Source organism: Eubalaena glacialis, chromosome 16 (genome assembly GCF_028564815.1).
Source record: "Eubalaena glacialis isolate mEubGla1 chromosome 16, mEubGla1.1.hap2.+ XY, whole genome shotgun sequence".
Classification (NCBI taxonomy): domain Eukaryota; kingdom Metazoa; phylum Chordata; class Mammalia; order Artiodactyla; family Balaenidae; genus Eubalaena; species Eubalaena glacialis.
The window spans coordinates 12,292,367-12,315,733 of NC_083731.1; the positions used below are offsets into that span (position 1 = coordinate 12,292,367).

A 23,367-nucleotide genomic window follows, 5' to 3' on the forward strand; every position below is an offset into this window, starting at 1 on the left:
AAATACAAGCACCAATTTGAGCCAACCGAGCATGTGGTTTTAAACCATGAAGGCCTGGGAACATCACCCTGGCCTGAATTAGCCTGTCTAGTAGAGCTCTATGGCAATAACGCTCCAAGGCATCGGTTACGTCACAGCTAAACTGGCCTGGGTGAGAAAGCGGGGCCCACAAGACCCTCTCCATTTACCAGTTAGATTGATATTTGCAGAGCTGGGAGAAAAGGCCTTGCACGCTAAGGACTTAAACCACTATAAAAGCATGAGCTGGAGGGAGCAGGAAGAAAAATAGGGTTGCTGCTCGACTAAAGTACTGAAGTTTGTCTAGGTCATCCTACACAAATCACTTCTTCATTCAACCTAAGCAGAACAGAAACAAGTTCCAGATGAATTAAAAAGGCAACAAAAGCACCATAAACTTTCTTTTCCTGCCAACAGATCTCTGGAGGGTCACAACTGTAATCATCCATCTCTAACCTCACCTCCGCAACTCCTTCAACCAAGCCACACATCCCTGTTCTCACTAAAATCATGCTGCTGGTCTCCAGAGCACAGCTACAGATCCACATTACCTGACTGTAGAGGGACTTGGTTAAAACGAATGGGCTTCTAGAAATGCCATACCTAGTCAGGAGGACTCACGGAATCAAGGAACTTCCCCTGCTGGGATTTGAAGGCCTATAAGTAAGAGTTTGCTCAAGCTGTCATAACAAAGTACCACAGACTGGATGGCTTAAACAACAGAAATCGATTTCCTCCCAGTTCTGGAGGCTGAAGGTATCCCAGGTTTGGTTTCTCCTGAGGCCTCTCTCACTGACTTGCAGACGACCGCCTTCTGGCTGTGTCCTCACGAGGTCTCCCCTCTGTGCACACAGGCTCTCATGTACCCTGGGTATCTCCCAGTTTCCTCTTCTTAAAATGATACTGTTCAGACTAGACTAGGGCCCACTCCCACAGCCCCATTTTAACTTAATCACCTCTCTCAAGGCCCTGTCTTCAAGGACCGTCACATTCTGAGGTGCTGGGCGTCACAGCTTCAACATACACATTTTCGGGGGACACAATTCAGCTCATAACACCTATCTTCCACAATTTAGTTTCAACACAGCTTTTCAGCCCCATCTTGCCCTGCTTGCCTACATTTCAGTCAGCCTCTCTATTTTCCTTTGATACCCTGTTAAATGTTACTTTCCCCTTTTGGAGTGTGTTTCCTGCACTGAAATACTCTTAGAGAAGAAAGGCTTTAATGCCTAGGCATCAAAGGCAAAGCAAGATGAATCACTGTCCCCAAAGCCTTTATGTTCTTTTCCTAAACATCTTTTTCCCCTATTATTTGGTGAGTGAACTTTCAGTTGGATTTTGTAGGCAACTAAAATATTTGAGGTATTTTGGAAAGGGTCTTATTAAAAGAGAGTCACGTACATGACATCGGGCAGGGGGACAGCGAAGAGTCGATTTCCTGAGCACCTACTGTGTGCCAGGCATTGGATAGGTGCTTTATACACTCTCACTTAATATTCACAACAATGTGGTTGTTTTACACACGAAGGAAGCCAAGCTCAGAGAGCTTATTTAAGTTGCCCAAGGTCAAACGGCTGGGATTCCACTTCAAGTCCATCTGACTCCACACCTGTGCTTTTTCTGCAACATAATATGCTGCTCCTCTAAAAAGACTCAACAAAAGTTCATCTTTCTCCTTCTTATTTAGAAGTCAAAACTGCACACAGCAGAACTATTTCATCATCAACTATAAGATATATAGAAACCAGGTAAAATATGATACAAAAATTATCCAGTGTCTAGAACTCATTGCAACAAACGAATTTTTCTGCAGGTTGGCTCCTACAAGAAACGACTTTACTTTGAATTTTTGTTTGTAATAGTTTGTTTGAATGTAATTTTTCATATTGATCTTAATTATTTTATTAATTTTACATATGGTATAAGATACGTTAAGTGTGGCTTTCTTTTTAAAAACCTATTAATTTTTAGAGATTTCTGGTTCTGGTCAAAAGAGAGTAACAGGGACTAGATTTATCTTCCTACATGAAACAACAAAAGAAGGAAGAAAGGAAGAAAGAAAGAAAGAAAAGAAAAGGAAAGAAAGAAACATGACAGATCTGAAGATTTGGGACACCAATAAGAAACAGTGAGCCCTGAGAGACAGGAAACTAAAATCATGACCTCTGTGAAATGATACTGTATGAAATGATCAGGTATCATTTTATGATACCTCTATGAAATGATACTGTCTATGACTACACCAGCCTCTGCCTTGAGCAAGTTTTCAGGCTATGGTGCAGAGAGAAAGAACATAGGCAGAACCTGGCAAAATCCATGAGTTGAAGAGATGGGGCTGAGAGTGCAGGGGATCAAGGTAGAGAGAGTTCACAGGAAAGTGGAAAGCATTTAGGAGAGTACAGAGGGTTACCCTTGAGTAGGCAACAGAGTACTAATCAACGTGTGCTTGTGAGGAAAGTAGCCAAGATGGGGCAAAAAATTAAAAAACAAAAAACAAACAAACAAAGAAACACACAGAAGGATTAGAGGTTACAGGCCTGGTGCTCACACAGGGCCAGGAATACTACCTATTCTCACCAGCCAGATGGGAAGACCTCATGACTCATGGGCACTGGGTAGAGTACTGAAGGGTCATCCCTTAGGAGTAGGGAATAATTCACCCCAGACTGCACACTACACCAGTCCTACCTAACAAGTCTTAAAAGCCAGATCTGAAAGGACTAAATTGTTTCCAAATAACTTACATGCATCCCCCCCCTCAAACTCAATAACATTTACAGGAATACAAAACTACCCAGCACTCAACAAGGTAAAATTCACAATATCTGACATCCAATTAAAAAAAAAAAAAATCACCAGGCATACAAAGCAGGAAAATATGACCCATAATTAGACCAAAAAAACCCCAAACCAAAACAAAACAAGCAACCCCCCCCAGAAAAAACCAATCAAATGGGACCTAGAATTGACACAGATGTTAGAATTAGTAAAAAAAAAATATGAAGACAGTTATTATAACTGTATTCTCTATGTTCAAAAGGTTGAGATATGGAAGATTTTAAGGAGACCCAAACTAAATTTCTAGAGATGAAAACTACAGAGTGTGATACAAACATACACAGGCGCACACACACAAACACACACACACACACACACACACACACACACACTGGATGAGATTAACATCAAATGAAACACTGCAGAAGAAATACTACTGAACTTGAAGAACTAGCAATAGAAACCATCCAAAATCAAACACAGAAAGAAAAATCACCAAAAAATTAACAGAGCATTAGAGAACTATAGAGTAACTTTAGGCAGTCTAATATGCATGTAATTGGAGTCCTGAAGGAGAGGAGGTGGCAGGGGAGGGGGAAAGAAATGGAAAAATATTAGAAGAAATAATGGCTGTAATTTTTCAAAATTTAACAAAAACTATAAACCCACAGATCCAAGAATCTCAGCAAACTCCAAGCATAAGAAACATGAAGAAAACTGCATGGAAGCGCATCACAATCAAATTATCAAAAACAATGACAAAGAAAAAAATCTTAAAACTCAGCCAGAGCAAAAAGAGACATTATATATAAAGTAACAAAGATAAAGATGACAGTAGATTTCTTGCCAGAAACAATGTGAGAATGCAATGGTGCAAGATTTTTAACATACTCAAAACATCTTAGAATTTTACACCACGCAGAAAACATCTTTCAAAAAGGAAGGCAAAATAAAAACATTTCCAAACACAAAAGCTCGGAGAATTCATCACCAGCAGAGCCACATAATAAGCTATGTTAAAGGAAGGCCTCTCTGAGCAGGAAGAAAGTGATATCAGATGGAAATCTGTGTCTACACAAAGGAATGAGGAACACCAAAATGGCAACTGGTTAATGTATGTTTTAAGAATTTTTTATTATTTAAATCTCTGTAGAAGATAACTGACCGGTAATCAAATGTATTTCAATTAAAAAAAGATAACTGACTGGCAAACAGAAATAACAACAATGTAATGTGGGGTTCATAACTTATGTTAAAAAAAACAATAACAACAATAGCAAAAAGGTCAAAAAGTGAAAAATGGAAGTAAGGCTTTATACTGTATGTGAAGAGGAATAATATCACTTGAAGGCAGGCTGTGATAAGTTGAAGATGGACATTATAAACCCCAAAGCAACCACTCAAGTTACAAATCAAAGAGCTATAGCTAATAAACCAACAAGGAAAGTAACATGAAATCATCAAAATATTCAATTAATCAAAAGGCAGACAGGAAAAAGGAACAAAGATGGATAAGACAAATAGAAAACAAATAGCAAGATGACCAATTTAACTTTTTTGTTTGTTTTCCTATAAAAAGATTTTTTATTTTACTTTTTAATTTTTAAATCAATTTTTATTGGAGTATAGTTGATTAACAATGTTGTGTTAGTTTCTGCTGTACAGCAAAGTGAATCGGTAATACATATACATATATACACTCTTTTTTTAGATTATTTTCCCATATAGGTCATTACAGAGTATTGACTAGAGTTCCCTGTGCTATACAGTAGGTTCTTATTAGTTATCTATTTTATATATAGTAGTAAGATGACCAGTTTTAATGATATCAATAATCATATTAAATGTAAATGATCTAAACATTCCCAATTAAAAAGGATTGTCAGATTTGATAAAAAGGCAAGACCCAACTCTATGCTGACTATAAGAATCAGACTGCAAATATAAAGACATAAATTGGTTAAAAGGAAAGGGATGGAAAAAGGCATATCATGCTAACATTAATAATTTTTTTAAAAACTGAAATAGTTAAATTAGTATCAAAGTAGATATCAGAAGAATATCACATGTATTTACTTCACAAATACAATTTATACACCCGTGTTTAGTCTTCCCTATTTTCATAATTTCTTATGACAAAGGAGTCAATTAATTCAGAGGATATAAAAATCTGAAGTATTTATATACTTAATAACAGAACTTCAAAGTACATAAAGCAAAAACTGATCAAACTACAAGGAGAAACAGACAAATCCACAATTATGGCTGGAGATTTTAATACCTCTCACTCAATAACTAACAGAACATATAGACAGAAATTCACTAAGGATACAGATGATTTGCACAGCACTATCAACCAACATGATCTAACTGCCATAGATGGAATGCTCCGTCCCACCCACAGGATGAGCATTCTTTTCAAGTACACATAAAACACATACCAAAATAAACCATATTCTGGGCCCTTAAAGAGATATCAGTAAATTATTTAAAAGTCCTCATGTCATACAAACTATATTCTCCAGCAACCACAGAATTAAATTAAAACTCAGTAACAGAAAGAACTGTGGAAAATCCTTATATTTGGAAACAAAATAACATACTTCTAAATAACACATGAGTCAAAGGAGAAACCAAGGGGAAATTAGAAAGTATTTTAAACTGAAATGAAAGTGAAAACACAATAAACTAAAATTTGTGGGATGCTACTAAAAACCTCTTAATTTAAAAATAATCTATCGGTATAGAATTCATCTATATGCAAGCTAGAAAATTAGAAAATTCTCATAAGCAAAATTTTAAAAATTGTCTACCACCAAGAGATCATGGTTAACACTTTAATGAAGTTGTTCTCAGAATTGAGCTTGTATCACATTCACCCTAAGAGCTTGTTAAAACATATACTATGGGGGGGGCTCTGCGCCCGGACTTCCTCATCTGCGTGAGGACCTGAGAATCTGCACTGCTCAGGTGACGCTGATGTTGCTTGCTGACCTGGGGAGTGTGCTTTAAGACCCACTGCCTTCATGTATATCCCTTCCACATTTTTTTTTGAAGAGCGATGTGTGTGGATATAAACATACATACACTTATAAAAAACCCTAATGAGATCATATTGTTTATAACCTACTTTTTCCTTTTTAGTCAATGATTACTATCTTCCTATTTTGTAAACTTTTCTTCTCACCAAATGATCACACTCTATTCAAATTCCTTCATGTGAATAAAGAATGTCCTTACTGTGATCTGTCAAAACTAACCTCCAATCCAGGACCATGCTTCATATCTGATTATGTCCATTAAGTCTCTCTTAATCTAGCCTCATCCCCTACACCCCCACCCCCACCCCCCGTTAAAAAAACAAAAACAAAACAACAACAAAAAATTGACTGCTGAAAGAATGCATGAATAAAATTTGAACTGAAAAATTGAGGGTATGTTTTTATTCATTTACAAGGAAAGCTCTAAATAAAAAGGAATTAAAGATAGATCTGTAAACCAAAGTATGAAATGAAATGTATAAAGAGGGCCATCTTTATGCATTAGTGCATTAAATTCATTAGGCAGTATCTGATATCCCAGATGTATGCAAAGGAAAGTTTTGGAATAAAACTAGAACTTAATATTATAATGCAATGCCTGGGGCTTCAGGGGGCCTTTGCCTCCAGGGAAATTTTAACCTTTGGGAACCTTTATTTTTTAAGGGCTCAGCAACAGACCTCAGGCATGGTACTTGTAACACATCAACTACTCGGTTTTAACTAATTTAAAATCATTTGTTTAATTTGCATTAGCTTTGAAAAATTCAGTTCAAAGGATCTCCCGTGGGTATTCTGGTACCTTAATTGGATTTTCCCCCCTTCAATCTATAGTTTGCTCCTTCTGTTTTAATTTTCTTTTTTTCTCCCTTCTAAAACTATCTAATTTAAAAGAACACACAGATGCTTAAAACTACTGAAAACAAACGTACAGCTTAGTGAATTATTAAATGGCAAACATCCTTGTATCCATTAACTAAGTCAAGAAACAGAACTCTGTCAGCCATCTTATCCTAAAACCAGCCCCCTCCCTCTAAAAGTAAACACTACCTAGATTTTTACAGTAACCATGTACATTTCTTGATGTTTTATTTCACAAAGTGGTGCATCTTTTAGTCTTCCTTATTTTCAAAAATGTTATGTCCTTCAAGTATCTTTTCACCTATAGTTTCTTCCTCCATCCCTCTCTTTTCCTTATAGTTTATCTGAATAATTTCTGAGTCTGGATTTTGCAGACTGCACACTCATGGTGCCATTCAACATGTTCTTCTATCCTCCTTACTGAGTACAATTTGGCAGCTGGATCCAACTGGTGCCTTTGGCAAGGCCATACACGGTATGTTGGGAGGAACACACTTAAGTTTTTTGTTTTCCGGTATCTGTTTTTTAATATCATGACTGTGATACCTTTCTGTTACTCATTTTTATGTGAAAACTGTTTCCTAACCCCCTGAGAAGAAAGTATGGTTCATGGTAGCTTTCCTACCTTCCCAGAGCTTCCTCTTCTATTAATTTTGGGCAGTGTTAAAAAACATGGTGGCTTGCTTTCCGAGATTTCCTGCCTCTGTTTCCCTCCCCTTCTCTATTATTCCTCTCTATTGTCCTTACCTGGCTCAATTTCAGTCCCATTCTCCATAGTTTCTCCTAAGTGGTGGCCTGTCCCAGAAGGTCAGTTACTGCTCACTGGAGCTGGACTGTTCCAGCACCATCAGGCCTCTCAGCTTCCACTGTTCTTCTCAAACTGTCCCCCTGGGATTTCTAGTGGCTCTTTGGGGGTTCTCTTCTCCATTCCATCAGATGCCCTGCTGCTTCCCTCTGTTTCCTCCTGTACAGACTCTGATAGCATGCAGACCTTGTGTCTGGCTGATGTTTTATCTCTGACTGCTTGTACTTTGGGATCTAGGGCTTACACTCTGACACCTAGTTTTACCATAAATGTTGTCCATGGGTTTTTGATGTTGTTAAGTAGCTGTTTTTATGTGGGTCTTGGGTTTGGGAAGATCCAAAAACTATGATTCCACTTCTACCTTCTCAAGACTATCCATTTTAGAAACCTATTTCCAGGTATTTTTTAAACCAAATTGTTTTAAGATGTAGCCTTCATTAGTCGCATACGGTGGAGCCAACAGGTTAGGAGACAGCTGCCATTGAAAAGATGGTTTGTTACAGCCATTGAAAAGATGGTTTGTTACGTATGGTTCCGAGGAGGAGGGGGCATGCCACACCATGCAGGGCCATGCGGGGAAGCACCAGGGTCCACCAGGAGGCAGAAAGGGTGAGGACAAAGCAGGAGGGCAGGAGGCTTTACTGTGGTTTCCATGGGAAAAGACAAGGTAAGTCAGGGTAAGCAGCTTAGGATTGGCTAGCTTGAGTCATCTTAGTGGGCTCTGGGGTGTGGGGCCGTCTCTAGGTGTCTGATACCGGCCCTGGGATGATTAAGGCAGAGGAATTTTGTCTCCTGCAGTGTAAGAGCGAGATAGAAGAGGTGGTTCAGAGTATGGGCTCTGGATTGGTTCATTTCCATATGGGAAGGATGCTGGCAGGGGAACCATTTGCTATGTCTAAGAACTGGCTAGTCCTGGGAAGGGCAGTCTCTCCTCAGTCAACAAGGCCTCAAATGCTGAAGCATCAAGAACACAGAAAATAAAATGTTGAAGGAAAAAAATCAGTGGTTCTCAGGGGCTCAGAGGGGAGAGAGGTGTAGTGGGGATTTTTAGGGCAGTGAAACTATTCTTGATGGTATTGTAATGGTGGATACATGTCATTATACATTTGTCAAAACTTATAGAATATACAACACAAAGAAGGAACCCTAATTTGAACTTGGAACTGTAATAATAATGTATTAATACTAGCTCATCGATTGTAACACAGCATCACAGTAATGTATGACGTCAATAATAGGGGCACTGTGCCTGGGGAGACAGCATAGGGGACCTCTTTTCTCTCTTTACTTTCTGCTCATTTTTTCTGTAAACCTAAAGCTGCTCTAAAAACCAAAGTCTATTAATTAAAAAACAAATTGACAACAAACGAAACCCCATATAGCTTCCTTCCAGCTTAAGAAATAGAATATTACCCATAGCTGTATTTTTCCAGCAAGCTGCCTTTCCCCTGACTCTCTGGGACCTGCCCTGTCACCGCGGCCACTGTCAGGCCGAACCATGGAGCTGCTCTGTGTGGTGACCGGGATGCTCCACCACCCCACCTCTGCTGGCTTCCCAAACTTTCCTCTGTCCTTGGGTCTGCAGTGCTCTTCACCCTTCACACCTGGCATGTTCCACAAAGAGCCCCTCCTGGTCTCAGATATCCATAGGCCCCCAGGAAGAAGCAAAGTCAGAAGCCTGCAACTAAGCATAGATGAAGGAGGCCTGTCTGACCCCAGAGGGGCTGGGAAACCACCAGTTAGTGATGTCTGTCATCCCAGGTAGGTGTAGGTTCTATGACCTCAAGGCCCCTAGAAAGCATGCATGCTGCTATGGACTGAATTGTGTCCCTCAAATTCCTGTGTTGAAGCCTTGACCCCCAATGTGACTGTATCTAGAGACAGGGTCTTTAGAAGGTAATTAAGGCTTAATGACATCATATGGGTGGGGCCCTGATCTAACAGGACTGCAGCCTTATGAGAAGAGAAAGAGATCTCTCTCTCTCTCTGCTCTTTGAGACACAGTGAGAAGGTGGCCATCTACAAGCCAGAAAAAGAATCCTCACCAGAATTTGATCATGCTGATACCCTGATCTTGGACTCCAATACTGAAAGAAACGAAACATCTGTTGTTCAAGCCACCTACTCTATGGTATTTTGTTATGGCAGCCTAAGCTAAGACACCTGCCAAGGGTAAAACTTTTTTCCTGGCGTAAAGAAGATTATAATATGAATGAAAAGATGTCAGTTTTCTTCCTGAGCTTTACCAGTATTTTTTTTTTATTTATTTTATTTATTTATTTATTTATTTTTGGCTGCGTTGGGTCTTCGTTGCTGCACGTGAGCTTTCTCTAGTTGCTGTGAGCGGGGCCTACTCTTCGTTGCTGCGTGTGCGCTTCTCATTGCCGTGGCTTCTCTTGTTGCAGAGCACGGGCTCTAGGCGCGTGGGCTTCAGTAGTTGTGGCACATGGGCTCAGTAGTTGTGGCTCACGGGCTCTAGGGCGCAGGCTCAGTAGTTGTGGCACACCAGCTTAGTTGCTCCGTGGCATGTGGGATCTTCCCGGACCACGGCTCGAACCCGTGTCCCCTGCGTTGGCAGGCGGATTCTTAACCACTGCGCCACCAGGGAAGTCCCTTTACCAGTATTTATTTATGCAAAACCAGAGTTGTTTATCAGATCGCTGAGCATTGTAGCTTTCATGAAATATTGGCGGGCCAGCCTCACTGGTTTCGGAGCCAGAATGGAAGAATAAAATACAGCAGATGGCTGACTGACTGCTATGCCGGGAAGCCCGCTGGGCTCAACACTGTAAAGTATCTGAATTAATCCTCATAATAACCTTGTAAAATAGTCATTTATTAATCCCAATTTTTTCAGATAAAGTACAAAATTGAAGAAGTTCAGAATCTACCCAGTTGCTAAATGACAAAGCAAATGTTTAAACAGAGATTTACAGGCCATAACACAGAGCTGTTCCCACTCTCCCCAATAGGCCCACGAGATAAATCTTACATATACACCCATCTCTGCTGGCCAGGTGTTTGCAGCTCTTTGAGATGGGGAGATGTGAGGAAAGGCAGCCGAGTGAAGCAGAGAGAACTTGCATCGCCTGAGACGGGTCTGTGTGTGACGCGTGGTCATAAACCTGGTTATGCAGTTCATACTGAATTTGCTCACTGTAAAACATGGATGATAAAGTATCTACCTCGGAGAAATGTTATAAAGCAGAGACTGGTAAACAAAGACCTATGGGCCAAATCCAGCCTACGACCTGTTTTGCTACAGCACAAAGAGCAAAGATGGGATTTTAAGTGGTTGGGGGAAAAAAAAAAATCAACAGTAGCCATATATTTCATGACGTGTGAAAACTCTACGAAATTCAAATGTCCATGCCCATAACTAAAGTTTTATTGGAACCCAACCACAATCATTCATTTACATTATCTATGGCTGCCTTGCACTGAAGTGGCAGAGCTGGGCAGTTGCAATAGAGACAGTATGGGTTGCAAAGCCTAACATGTTTACTCTGGCTCTTTCTGCCAACCCCTGATGTGAAGAATGAATGACGTGAAGTGAAGTTTATAGCAGAGTCCAGGGAACACAGTAGAAGCCCAAGAACAGTGAGCTCTCTGCATCCACCTCAGTGGCAACCCAACATCTCTCCGGCCTTTTACCAGCCTTCAGACTCTAGGTACCCATTAGCTGGCATGTTAAGTAAAGGGTCTTGATTCCTAAGATCAATAATAGCGTCTCTGCCATGGGAAGGCAAACCAATGGGAAAAAAAAAAAAAAAAGCCAATTAAAAGACTTGTCTGCTTCTGTGGGGCAATCCCACGGGGCAGCTGCCTAGACTCAAGGACAACACGGGCCCGACTTGCATGTAAACACAGCCATCAACTCTATTAATTGACAAGCCATGGGGCAAGTCTAATTGAGGGTAGAGCACAATTGATTACTTACTAATTATCACTAGTTTATTTCCAATCTTGAGAAACACATCTTAGACCAGGGAAAGCACTCATTCTCCCCTTAAGCTTTTTCAAACCCTTACTATGAAGAATGCTCTGACATGGGCTACTTACGTGATAGAAGTGATGAGAAAGGGGTGAAAGGCTGAGCTGCAGTGCGAGTTGCCTGCACTTACCACCCAGGGATAAAGGTCCACAACCTTGCATGCCGGGGACCTTGGGGGAACAACTAGCTTCCCGTGTATTACGTAGAGATAAATGGGCAAAACCAGTTGTGACAGCCCATGTCTGGGCATTTTGAGAGTAACCATGCTTCCTGCTGGTTTGTCAGATATGTGAGCAGCCTCCCAAAAGAAGCCTGGCAGAGGTAATGATCACAACAGTAGTATTAAAAATAGTAACGACAACACGTCCATGTTCACTGCAGCATCATTCACAACAAGCAAGGGGGAAGCAGCCTAAATGTCCATCAACAGATGAGTGGGTAAGCAAAATGTGGTCTATCCACACAATGCAGTATTATTCAGCCTTAAAAAGAAAGGATATTCTTGGACTTCCCTGGTGGTGCAGTGGTTAAGAATCTGCCTGCCAATGCAGGGGACACGGGTTCGAGCCCTGGTCCTGGAAGATCCCACATGCCATGGAGCAACTAAGCCCGTGCGCCACAACTACTGAGCCTGTGCTCTAGAGCCCGCGAGCCACAACTGCTGAGCCTGCGTGCCACAACTACTGAAGCCCTCACACCTAGAGCCTGTGCTCCACAACAAGAGAAGCCACCACAATGAGAAGTCCGCACACCACAACGAACAGTAGCCCCCGATCGCCACAACTAGAGAAAGCTGGAGCGTGGCAACAAAGAGACAATGCAGCCAAAAATAAATAAATAAATATTAAAAGAAAAAAAAAAAAAGGACATTCTGACACATGCTCCAACATGGATGGACCTTGAGGACATTACACTAAGTGAAATAAGCCAGACCCAAAACAACAAATAATGCATGATGCCACTTACACGAGGTATCCAAAGTGGTCGAACTCATAGAAACAGAAAGTAGAATGGTAGTTACCAGGGGCTGGGGAGGAGGAAAGGGAGCTGTTGTTTAATGGGCATGGAGTTTCAGTTTTACATGATGAAAATGTTCTAGAGACCTACTGTGCAACAAGGGATATAGTTAACACCACTGTACTACTGTAGACTTACTTGAAAATGGTTAAGATGATAAATTTCATGTTATCTGTTTTTGACCACAAAAAACTGTAATGATGAAAATGATGATGATAGTTTCCATAACTAATACTTGCTGAACACTACATACATAGTTCCCAGACCCCGGGCTACATGCTGACAGATACCGTGTTTGATCGTTTCAAAAACCCCATGAGATGGGCACTATCGTCCCCATTTTACCTTCAGGCAAAGTGAGGCAATAGAAGGCCAGCAACCTGCCCCAGTCACCCCGCTGCTAAGAGGCAAAGCAGGGGTTTGGGGGCTGGCAGTCCGACTCACCACTATGATACAACATCCAGCTGGGAAGTCAGCACTGACAGAATCTGGGAAGGAGACAAAAAACCCTATGATGTAAATCTTAAATCTTCAAGCAAGTTAATCTGAGAGCAGAGGTGAAATGCAGCTAGTGTTTACTAGTCTCACACGTGAGTGGCTCTCCCTCAGTTCATCCCATCAAGACTTGTCCTTGGCTCTTCCAAAACAGATTCCATCAGCCAGCCTCTGGGTGCTTTTTGGTCATTATTTCTGTTCCTGTGTGCTTTTATTTCACTGCATTTTGGGGGTAAACTTTTATTGAAGATGTGTGTGTGTGTGTATACACACATTACATGTGTACATGTTACAAGGGTATGGCTCACTGAATTTTTACAAACTGATTGCACCCATAGAACAAGCACTGAGATTAAGAAAAAGAACATGGCCAGGACCCCAGAAGCCCTCCTTGTACCCATTTGCACCACCCCATCTAATACCACAGATCAATTTTGTTAAAACAACCTATTTTTAAAATTATATGAAATTAGCTTTCAGGTTGCAATTTGAAATTGACATAGAGCAAAATATAGAGACACGGTCAGAGCGGAACGGTGACTGAGAGCATTTAGAAAGATCTGAACTTGAATCCTGGATCTATCACTGCTCAGCTGTGTGCCTTGTTGAAAATGACTTACTCTTTAAGCCTGAGCTTCCGTATCAGAAAAAGGAGGTATAATGGGCTAGAATAAATGAACCGGAATAAACGAAATAGTGTACATAAACCTATTAGGATGCCTTGCACAGAGCTATTACTTCCTAGAGCACGTGTTGGCAAACTACAGCTTCCTATTTTATAAATAAAGTTTTACTGGAACAAATCCATGCCAATTCATTTACACTGCCAGGGTAGAACTGAATAGCTGGAGTGGCCATGTTTGCTGTTGTGTCCACAGGAACTACAGCAGCCTGGTGCATGGTAAGCACTCAGGTAGCGGCCTTTATTTGAAACAATATCTATTTTTTAGTCATCATTAATGGGTTTAGGGAATTTTGCAGTTGAACACATTCCTAAACAATATGATAAGGAAACGGTGAAATCGCAAAAGTCAAGCCTGATAAAACTTGAAACAAGTCAGCCCTGGAGGTACCCTGAAAGATTAACAGGTCTGTAAACCCTAGCAAAAGAGAAGCACCCAAGGTCAACACAAAAGGCACTGAACTTGAGGTAGAAGAATGTGGTTAGAATCCTAGCTCTGCCATTAGCTAATTGGTTGACCCAGATACGGAACAATTTTCAGTCTTGGTACCCTCACCACTGCTAATTTACGGTTGAGAAAAGAAACTCCAGCAGGGTCGGAAGGGGACAAGACTGGAGTCAGGAAAGCCCTTGGGACCCTGAGTTATGCAGGCAGCGTTGCTAGAAATAATGAGAGAACAAATCTTCAAGTGTCTTGAGAATCATTATTTTAACATAAAACAAGTTTATGAAACAATGTTCCACTGAACTTGCTACACTGTATGATAATTATTTGTTTCCTTGTCAATCTTCCTAAGCAGGCTCCTCTAATGACTGGAAACAGTAACTGTTACTTGCTAGCTGGCCCTTCATATCAGGTGTCTTCTACGGTATGAAGTGTGATGCAGGACGCAGCACTGGCACAAAAATAATTGTTAGATGCATAAATGAATGTGGAATTAGATGTGGCCCGTCTGTGGTCGTTCACCACGTCAGAAGGAGGACCGGGAGTCAGGGCAGCTTCGAGTTAATATAAGCACTAGAAACCGGCAAAGAGTGCTTAGAGGTTAGACGTATGTCTAGAAAACACACTTTCCGCACGTCTTTAGGTGCAGGACCAGTTCCCGCCAGCCATTCCCAGACTCTGCATCAGCCCCAGCCAGCACCATCTCCAGCCTGATACCATGAACCCCGAACAGCTCTCCTGACTCTTGTCCGATTCCAATCTGGCTACAGTTGTCTTTCTAAGCCATAAATCAGACCATATCACACTCCCTTTATTTCTATTCATTTTATTATTTATTTATTTATTTTTGGCCGTGCCTCGCACGCGGCTTGTGGGAGCTTAGCTCCCCAACCAGGGCTTGAACCCGGGTCCACGGCAGTGAAAGCCCATGTCTTAACCACTGGGCCGCCAGGGAATCCCCCCACACTCCCTTTAAAATGCATTACCAGCTTCCTAAACACATTAGCTCGGTACAGAACTGTGCTGTCCCACACAAGGACCGCTAGCTACACGTGACCACCGAGCACTTGAAATACAGCTGGTCTGGCTCTGAGTGTCACATACATATCAGATTCAAAGACTTAGCAGGAAAAAAGTGTAAAATCTGTTATTCGTAGGTTTTGAGACTGGTTCCATGTCGAAATGATAATGATTTTAGATGTGTTAAATCAAATTAAACAGGCTATTAAATTAATTTCACTTTTTAAAAACTTTTTGAACATAACTGCTAGAAAACTTGAAATTAAGTGAGTGGTTCATCTTCTGTTTCTACTAGATGGCAATGGGGCAGAAAGCCGTTCCAGATAGACCTGGCTCCTGTGCTCTCTCTCACCTCCATCAGCGGAGCCCTGCTCCCTCACCTCTAAACTTCAGCCTTATCTGCAGGTTTCTGAATAGCCCACTTGCTGTCTGGTCTTTGGGCATCTGGTGCCCCCTCTCCCTGGAACATTCTATCAGGTCAGCTCCTACTGGCCTCATAGGACGCTGTTTCGCAGTATCTGGAAAGATTTCCTGAACACAAATGTTGTTTGTCGCTCCCACTGCCCGACGCCCCCGGGCTCCAGTGGACCACCTGCCACATGTCCTGAATTGGCCACTGACTCAGTCTGATGCCCCACCTGGATTATACATTCTTTCCATCTCACTCCTGTTGGATCCCCAGTGCAGGGGCCAACAAAAGTTCCAGGCACTCAGTGTGCACGGAATAGAAATGCAGTCCATGAACTTACACCCTAACAGGGTGTCTCATAAGAGGTAGACTAGGATACAGCCTTAAGAAAGTGCCATCAGCCAAAAGAGAAAAAAGAACAGTACTCTATGTTCTAAATTTGGGGTTCAAATCAGTGAAACCTTTTTAAAGAACAACATGACATATTTAGCAAACTTTAAGATGCTCAAACCCACGGATGATGCAACTTCCGTGCCTTTGGATCTGAACTACTGAGAGAAACCCTTGACCACGAATGCAAACATGAACGTATCAGTATGTTCACTGGAGCATCATTTGTAAAAGCAAATGATTCAGTACAACCTAAGTATCCCACCCTTTACAGCCAAGGTTGTAAGTTATGGCACATCCATTCAGCAGAACAGCATGAAACTGTGAAAAGGAAGGAAGTGGATTCTATGTGCTGAAGAGGAAAGATGTCCAAGATATATGAATGGTGTGTGGGTGGAGTATAGGGCATTGTGTATTGTTTCCTCACATTATCGTATTTCAAAAATATGTGTTTGTTGAAACACAACGTTGTTAACTATACCCTAATATAAAATTAAAAAATAAAAATAAAATAAATGGAACTAACACAACATTGTTAATCAACTACACCCCAGTATAAAAAAAAAATTACGTGTTTGTGTACACATATACACAGACTCTTATCAGAAGGATACACAAGACACTGGTGATGGTGGTTCTTAGAGGGAGAGGTGGAGGGAGATGGTGAGGGGGGACAGCCTGCACTGTGTATTCTCTTTGAACTTGCTAATCATATGCACACGTTACTTTCAAAAAGAGAATATCAAGGGCTTTCTGGGTACCTTTTCTGTTGTACACTTCCGTATGGCCAAGGAAGGTCCCAATTATTTCCCTCCCCCGAGTCGAACAGACGGTAAAACAGCAACATCCCATGGACATCACCTACCGTGATCTTCTTGTGGTCGGGAAACTCGAGGCCAAAATAGTCTCCTTCCACGAGGTTGAGGTGGCTGCACACCGCATCCAGCAGCACTTTCCCGGGGGCTCTTTGCTGGGAACAGAAACAGCGGGAGTTACGCCCTCTGAGATAGGCAGCTATGAACGCAAACCGCGGCTCCCACTACAGGAAGCCTCTTCATGCCCGAGTCTGTACCAGCTCGCCACCAAGCACCGCCACTACACCCTGGTCACCGGCCCCGTGCCCACCACCGATTCCCTTCTCATGCTGCCCTCACACTTAGGTGCTGATCTCTGCCATCTTCTCCCTACCCCAATGCCAGGCACTACCTCCCTTAAAAATAACAGGCAAATACCATATGATATCACTTATATGTGGAATCTAAAATATTAGACAAATAAACTTATCTGTGAAACAGACTCACAGACATAGAGAGCAAACCTGTGGTTGCCAAGAGTGGGGGTGGGGGGGGGATGGATTGGGAATTTGGGATTAGCAGATGCAGACTCATATATAGAATGGATAAACAACAAGGTCCTACTGCATCGCACAGGGAACCATATTCAATACCCTGTGATAAATCATAGTGGAAAAGAATATGAAAAAGAATGTATATATATGTGCAACTGAATCTCTTTGCCGTACAGCAGAAATTAACACACCACTGTAAATACTTAATAAATTACAAAAATAAGACTTTATTTTTTTAGAGCAGTTTTCGGTTTACAGAAAATTGAGCAGGAAGTACGTGGGGAGAGTTCTCACGCACCTCTCCCCACCACACCCAGTGCCCCACTTACTAACATCTTGGATTAGTATGGTACATTTGTTACAATCATTGAGCCAATACTGATACGTTATCACCACCCAAAGTCCATAGTTTACACTGGGATTCACTCTTTGTGCTGTATCGTTCTACGGATTTCAACAAATGCATACTATCATAGAGCCCCCATAACAGGATCACGCAGGAGAGTTTCACCAGCCTGAACATCCCCTGTGCCCTCTTCTTCCACCCTCACCACCCCCCAAACTCCTGGCAACCACTGATCTTTTTACTGTCTCTCTAGTTTTGCCTCTTCTAGAATGTCATATAGTTGGAATCGTATAGTATGTAGCCTTTTCAGATTGGCTTATTTCACTTGGCAGTATGCATTTAAGTTTCCTCTATTCTTTTTATTGATGAATAATATGCCACTGTGTGGATGGACCACAGTCTGTTTATCCATTCACTTGTTGAAGGACATCTCGGTTGCCCAAGTTTGGGCAATTGTGAATAAAGCTGCTATAAATATTTGTGTGCATTTTTGTAACTTTTCAACTCATGATCCCATGCCCTTTTTGTGGCAGTTGAAAGCCTGTCCCTGTTCCTCTTGCCCCCCACCCCCGGCAAATGTGGCAGAATGTACGGCTTTCTTCTCTAGACTTTGCATAGACTCTCATCTAGACTTCATAGGAACTGAGGGTAAAGGCCGTAGGTTATTTATTTATTTATTTTAGGCCATAGGTTATTAATCGCCTTACCCACGATGCCTAAATGCCAACCAGTCTTGTTGAAATGAATGAATGAACAAATGAATATAATTACTCATTCCACTGTAGTCTCTGTAGTTAAACATCTATGAGTCTGTCTCCCCAATGAAACTCTGGGCTACCTATTCACCTTTCTATTCCTATTGGCTAGCACAGCCCCTGGCACTCCCTCAATGTCTGCTGAAATCAATACTATACATGTATTTTCTATACCCTGAATCTATAAAACCAGCAACTGGAGACAACACTGCTTTGAAACATTTTTCTTGCAGCGTTTGATCTGTGCGGTGAAATCGGATCCATTTTGCAGGTGGGTCGTTAGGAATCTAGCAGACAGTGAAGAGAAACCAAGGCATATGATTCTAAGCTCTTTAGGGTAGAAAGGGGAAGATGATATATATGAACCCACTTTCTACCCTAAAGAGCTTAGAATCATATGCCTTGGTTTCTCTTCACTATCTGGTAGATTCCTAACGACCCACTTGCAAAATGGATCCGATTTCACCGCACAGATCAAACGCTGCAAGAAAAATGTTTCAAGGCAGTGTTGTCTCCAGTTGCTGGTTTTATACTTTCACTTCCCCTCTACTAAGAGCAGAGCAATTTAGGAGCCAATTAGTAACCCAGGAGACTAACTGGCAGTAGCAGTCAGAGCCTGACAAGTACAATGATGGGCACATCCATTAGGCCACCCAACAGCGTGACCTGAGGAGCCAGCAAAGATGCTTCCGTGTCCAGCGATAAAGCATCTTTCTTTTTTTTGTTGTTTTTAAACAGACACCACTTTATGTTCCCGTATTTCTCATGGTTGAAATCCAGAAGATATTCACAGTTATCCAAGGGCATGTGGTAGTCTCCATGGATAATCCCAAACTCACCAGGCTCTAGACTTTGAATGCCTGGTCCAAGGGTCACCAGGAGAGTCGTTTCACTCGCCCTGATGGCAGGACTAACATGTAATGGTGTGTAAACCCCGTCCTTGTCTGTCAAACGTATCCCCCCCCGCTACCCCAGCACACACACCCCTACGTTTATCCAGTGTTGACAGCTGAACGGATTACTGGTCACCGATCTTATTTCCCACTTCTTTGTCAAAGCAATGCACCCTCGGTCATGCTGAGAGCACTTGGGAATTCACCAGCCGGGCTCACGGGGGTCTTGAGTTCAATTCCTCACACCTGCTTCCATAGAGCTGTATGAATAACTTAGGCATGGCTACTTGTTCGAGGTCCTCTTCTCTGGCCAGTAAAATCTGCAGAGGTTAGCTAGTAAGAACATGATAGAAATGGGCCAGGTGCTAAGAAGTTGTGGAAGAATTCCTGTATCATAAGATCTTTTTAAGAGAAGACCACATTCCAGTTTCACAATTCTTCTTTCTCACCATTCTTGACATTTCCTATTTGTTACAAACTGAACCACCAATTATCTGACCAGCTGGCAAGCACTCACGTCTCCCAGAGAATTTCTGGAACTAAGTGAATTTGGTAACTTCATCTAGATTTACAGAGTCTGGGAAATGAGACTTTACAATTCAACGCTGGAAGTCTAAACAAGTAAAAAATCAACATACAATGGATGCCTTTATGGAATGATGTTCAACTAAGCACTTCATGGAACACCCGAGGAGAGGTAGAGTTACCCTCTGAATCAGGTCCTTTACTGAGTCAGCAGAGATTTTTGTGACCATACTGAGCATATCTTGGTAATAATAAGAGGCTGGAAATAGATGCTTGGAATCTAGTTAATATATAAGCCTGGTCCCAAGTCTTAAAATTTTCCTTAAAATTTATTATTTTGTACAAATCTTTGATGCAAAAATGACTTTTCAATGGGACCCAAATTTTTATATAGGGAGAAGTTAATCTAGAGTTTGAACAATATTATATAGTTCCTAAAATTCATCTGTAAAAAAGATGTCTTTAATGTATTATATGAATTGTCCTGTGAACATTGGCTATCTTCAGGGGTATAAGGAAAGCCAGCACGTAGAATTACTAGAAAGTATTTATAAGGGTTGAAATGCAGTCACTAGATGACAATTTCATGGGTAAATGGACACGGCATTAACTTCCCAATGTACACCAGGCAGCTATGGCCTAAGATGTTCCTAGATAGACTTCACGATACCAAAGTTCAGGGACACTTGTTTCCCTTTCTTTTAGGGGTTGGTGTAGAAATGTCTGGGTTTAATCAATGCACCCAGGGCTGAATTCCTCTTCAGAGAAAGCATCTCAGAGAAGGGAAGCAGGAAGAGTTTTATCCACATTCTTTAAGAAAAATTATCCCCTCTTTCCTTCCAACAGTGGATTCACTCAGTCCACAGCATCGTTTCTTTACACTTGCCTCCAATGAATTTTTTGAACTTCACATTAAAAGTAATTCTGCTCAAAAATCACACCACAGAATATAAAATGGATGGTGGCAATGGTTGCACAACCCTGTGAATGTACTTAATACCACTGAATTGTACACTTAAAAATGGCTAAAATGGTAAATCTTTTGTTGTGTTCATTTTACCAAAATTTAAAAATGCAGAAAAAAAGACCAAAAAAAAAAAAAGTAACTGAGGATGGTGTTCACATCTACATACAAATGACTGAAGAGGGTTATTCACAATAGAATCTGTTTAAACTATTTTTAAGAACAAGAAAATCAAGAATCCACTTCCTTTACATTAGATCTTCGAGAAACACTGAGGGGTAGGACCCAGCTCAAGTTGAGCGGCTGTGAAGAGCCGTATCACATGGGGAGAATGAGTGAATATCCGTGTGTGCGCTTAAGGCTGTTAATATTTCTCAGCACAAAAGGTTCTTTTACGTGTCTGGCGAAAAAAAAAGGCATGATATGAACATCGTTGGAAGTAACCACAAATTATGCACCTGGGGCAGGCTTTGCACGAGACAGATGATGGGGTTCAACAGCTACAAATCCACCAGCCCTTTGTTGCTAAAACAAACCTATAAATGAGTCAATAAAGTCTGGATGTGGGGAAAGGTGGCAACACCGTAGACTAGGCTGGCAGAACACAAAGAGGAGACGCTCAGGAAAATTCATCTGTAAACGTACTTTCTCAAAGAGTAACTTACTTTAAGATACACACACACACACACACATTTATGGCTGCACAAATTATCATACATGAGGAAGGAAAATCAAATCACTTAGGCTTCATCTGAAAACCTGTATCTGTTAGAAATGGTTTAACATGAAAGGGACCTCATGATGAATGTTTTTCAAATTGTCCCCAAGTGTTTGTACTGGGGCTGAGAGGGCAGATCTCTGAGACTCCCACACCCTCTAAGAAACTAAGAGTCTGGCTGACCCCGCACATGGCCAGTCTTGATTAAAATAGTCCAGAAGTGTACTCCTTACAGAAAAGAAACCAAATAGTAATTATATGTCATATTTTGGAGAACAAACCGGTTATTAGTGAAACCACATAAGCAAATTTTTATCACTTTTTTCTTACTGGCTACTTTAAATTATGCTCCAAGAGGCATCTGAAGTTTAATCTAGTGCACAAATAAGGTGGCTGATTGCTCATTGCGTGTCCCCACTGCTTTCTCCATTTTGAATAGGCTTTTCATGGAATCCTATAAAATTAAATTTTAGGAGGAGGTTTACATTCTTGGGGAGTGTCTGGCAACTAAGTACTGAATAATAAATAGTATGAACATTCACACAGAGCTTCAAGCTATTAAAAACTGTGAATCAAAGTCCCTTTGGTTTATTGTGCCTTTAAAATGTGTCTATGCCTTCAGGTTATTTCTATTACATCAAGTTTTATGAGGAAGTTATTTTCTTTTTCCTCTAAAAGAATAAAGAATTCTTTCCGGGTTGGGGGTGTCTTCTACACCCTCTCCCCGCCTCCTCAAAGGGTCTGAACAAAGGAGTCACCCTACGTGATACAAGCTAAAATCTGTCTTGCTGAAATAATCTCATAGCAGAAATCGATAAAGGTAACATTTGACCAACTTTACAAAATATGCATCTGCTGAGGTTTCAGAGAGCTGTTTCTGGAAGTATTTTGTTTTTCTCTCCTTTGGGATTAAGGTAACCAAGACAACCAGGGCATGCTCTTCTCCAGCAGAAGGGAATGGCTTTCTCTCAAAGGCCTCAGCCCCTTTTTCCTACCATTAATACCTATTAGAATATTGTTCAAATTTCCATAACCCACTAATCCTCACCACGGGTGTCGTTAACATGGCAGATTTCCTCCTGGCCCTTTGGCGGTTTTTGACCAGGTGGGTAGAAGTATTAATAACCATGATGGCTTAGGGAGCCTGGGGTACATTTGTCAAGTGAGTAGCCACATGCAGGCACTGTGCTAGGGGCTAAGGGAATGGAAATCAATACAACAAGTATCTCTCGCTGAGTCGGAGGTTAGAGAATAAAGCAGCTAAATTAGAGGGTATGGTAAGTGCTATGTGAGAGAGAGAGGGGGGGGGTGGGGGGAGCGCGCACACACACACTCTAGTGTCTTTTCTTATAAGGACACTAATCCTATCGGATCAGGGCTACACCCTTATGACCTCATTTGACCTTACTTACTTCTTTATTCCAAATACAGCCACACTGGGAGTCAGGGTGTCAACATAGAAATTTGGGGGAGTGGGGACACAATTCAGTCTATAGGAGGTGGAGCCATGAATGGACTGGAGATACTGTCGACCCCTTAGGATCAACGTGAGGATTAAATAAAACTCTGACCGCAAAGTATTTAGCAAAGACCCTGGCACATAACGCAAGTTTCTATTCTGTTGCTTCTACTGTGATGGGGAAATGTTAGTTTATAAAATTAAGGGCAGGGGAATGGGCTGACATTGAGGAGGATGTCCCATTTCCCAACCCCAAAGGCATGTCTCTGCAACGTCATGGGATGGAAAGCCTGGCTACCACATCTGTGTGTGTGTGACCATGTCCCCAAGGGCAGAGTCCATAGCCAGGTATGCTTATTCTGCCCTAGAATTCTGCTGGAGGTGATTCGGAGCAGTGCTTCTCCGAT

The 23,367-nt window shown here is 41.5% G+C and overlaps 1 protein-coding gene across 6 annotated transcripts in view; it reads right to left on the reverse strand.

Annotated features, from left to right (window-relative positions):
* The window catches only part of FARP1 (FERM, ARH/RhoGEF and pleckstrin domain protein 1), a 291,156-nt gene that overhangs the window by 88,364 nt on the left and 179,425 nt on the right, over positions 1-23,367 (reverse strand). For all 6 annotated transcript variants that reach the window (XM_061171145.1, XM_061171147.1, XM_061171146.1 and 3 more), the window contains exon 3: positions 16,818-16,922. In XM_061171145.1, the coding sequence (XP_061027128.1) occupies positions 16,818-16,922 (105 nt within the window). The remainder of the gene's footprint in view (positions 1-16,817; positions 16,923-23,367) is intronic.